Consider the following 2,556-nt stretch of genomic DNA (forward strand, 5'->3'; position numbering starts at 1 on the left):
TCTATCAGCAAATCTTCGGAAATCCAGAAATTGACATTATTATTCAGATGTTCATTGTCAAATTTCAGACGGGCCCTTCATGAGCCTTCTCCAGCAGGGGGGCCTTCAGGTGCTGCAGGATTTGATCCATTATGGTGTAGTGCGTTCCCAATAGTTTTCTTGGTGACTGTGGTCCCAGCTGCCTTGAGATCATTAACAAGTTCCTCCTGTGTAGTTCTGGGCTGATCCCTCACCTTTCTCCTGATCATCAATACCCCACGGGGCGAGATCTTGTGTGGAGCCCCAGACCAGGGCGACTGATGCTCATGTTGTCTTTCTTCCATTTCTGAATAATCTCACCAACAGTCTCCTTCTCTCCAAGCTGCTCTCTGATGGTCTTGTAGCCAATCCCAGCCTGGTGCAGGTCTACAGTCTGGTCCCTGAGGTCCTTAGGCAGCTCTTTAGTCTTGCCCATGGTGGAGAGGTTGGAATCTGATTGGTTGATTCTGTGGACAGGTGTCTTTTATACATATTAGGAGTACTTTCTTAAAGGAAGAGGACTTATGTAACCGGTCTGTGGGAGCCAGAATTGTTGTTGGTTGCAAGGGGATCAAATTCTTATTTCACACTTATTTTTTTAATCTTTTATATAATGTATTTCTCTGGATTTTCTTTGATATTCTGTCTCTTATTAGTCAAATAAACTTACCATTAAAATGATAGAATGTTCATTTCTTTGTAAGTGGGTAAACTTACAAAATCGTCAAGGGATCTTATTTCCTCCAATGTATAGCACAGCCAATGGGAACTGTAGACTGCTGTACAAGCAGCAGTCAGGAGGGAGAAGTGGTTGTCATGGAGGAACTCTGAGGGATACAAACAGACTACAAATCAGCTATAAGGGAGGTAAGGCACCCGGAGCAGTGTGGAGAAGAAGACAGACGATGGCAGAAAGTCCAGGAGCAGCAGGACTCGTCAGCCTGCAGGACGCCCTGAGAGGACGCTCAGACGGAGCTCAGAGGAACAGAAGCAACTCCAACATGGTCCGAGTGTTCATCAGCTCCACATTCACAGGTCAGAGTTCATTAACTCATGTTTATGCTCCCTACATTACAATTAACTTTTACTAGTGCAATATAGAAATCCTTTGTTAAAGGCAAAACATGTCAAAATACAAGTCTGGATGTATTATTCATGTTGCCTCAGAGATGTCACGGCTACAGACTCTTTGTTTGTTCCTTAGAAAACCATGTCATGATTAATTATTTTTCAATGAATCATATCGGATCGGATATTCTTTCAAAATCACCGGACTTAACAATACATTTCTCCGGTCAGATATGAGCATCGAGAGGAAAGCCCTGCTGGAGAAAGCTTACCCAGAAGTCCTTGCTTTCTGTCGCAGTCTTGGACTAGTGTTTGAGGTCCGTTTCCAGAAATCCAGTAACTGATAATATGATATATATAATGTATGTAGTTTCAGTAAATACCTGCTCCTTTTTCACCGAGGTCACTTCCTGTTCAGGTAGTGGATCTGCGTTGGGGAATTCGAAGCGTTCCGTCCGGAGACCACGAGGCCTGCGAGATCTCCCTGCAGGAGATCCAGACCTCCAAGAGGGTCTCAGCAGGTCCAGCTTTCATCGTGAGAGTCTCATCCTACTCAAATTATCATTCAGATTTTTACCGTCTTGTTTTGATAATATCAAAGATGGCTTATTTTAACTTGAGTTTAAAGTAGTCACAAATTCTTTAGGACATATTTTGACTGATTAGTTTCTGTCCGCATCAGCATGTACTGTCTCTTACCTCCCTAAACTCACACAATCATGAAATCTATATTTTCTCTTGCAGTTTTCCATTCCTGGAAAAATACAAAATAGAACAAAATATTTGTTATATTGTTTGTAGATTGCAATTCTTTTTTAATATTCATTTCTAATTACATTTCTATTTTGTTGTTTTCCATTGGAGCGATATGATGCCCTTTATTTAGGGCTGCTAATACTATTTGATTAAATGATAATGATAAATATGCTAGTTGTTCCAATTGTTTGGTAACATTGTGGCAAAAAGAAGGCCCAATGTGACTTCTTCAAATGTTGTTCCAGTCAAGAGTCTGAAAATCCGAAATGTTATGTCTACTGTGCTATACAGTACTGTAAAACAAAGATAAACAGCAATTGGCGAAACAAACAAAAAAGTTTAAAAAAAAGAAATAAATGATTTTATGGATTTGGAAATGTTTTTCCGAAATATGTTTTATGTCCGATGTCCTCTGTTACAAAAAGTGTGGGTGAAATAACTAAGAATATTTATAAGATGGCCTGAGTCGCAGAAACATATATTTTTAAGTGCTTTTATTTACAAAAAAAGGGTGAAAAAGTGAAATTACACGGACGTCCAGTCCAAAAATAGAAAGGTAAAAATAAACATATATACAGTGTTCATAACATTTTTCACAGATACCTCTCTGCTCTACAGCCAACGTCAGATTCCCCCAAAACATCAGTGGCCACTGGTCAGAGGCTTATGATAAGCCCCTCCCCATAGGCCAACTAACTATTTATTTACTATTTA

General features: G+C 39.9%; 1 protein-coding gene across 1 annotated transcript; it reads left to right on the top strand.

Annotated features, from left to right (window-relative positions):
- Window positions 1-778: 778 nt before the first annotated feature.
- LOC104950801 (NACHT and WD repeat domain-containing protein 2-like) lies at window positions 779-1,884 on the top strand. The gene is made up of 3 exons (XM_010777366.1): window positions 779-1,053; window positions 1,318-1,403; window positions 1,505-1,884. Exons 1-3 carry the CDS (start codon window positions 924-926, stop codon window positions 1,715-1,717), a joined length of 429 nt encoding a protein of 142 aa, XP_010775668.1. The 5' UTR covers window positions 779-923; the 3' UTR covers window positions 1,718-1,884.
- Window positions 1,885-2,556: the final 672 nt, after the last annotated feature.

Source organism: Notothenia coriiceps, unplaced genomic scaffold (genome assembly GCF_000735185.1).
Source record: "Notothenia coriiceps isolate Sejong01 unplaced genomic scaffold, NC01 NC01_scaffold00018058, whole genome shotgun sequence".
Taxonomy (NCBI): Eukaryota; Metazoa; Chordata; class Actinopteri; order Perciformes; family Nototheniidae; genus Notothenia; species Notothenia coriiceps.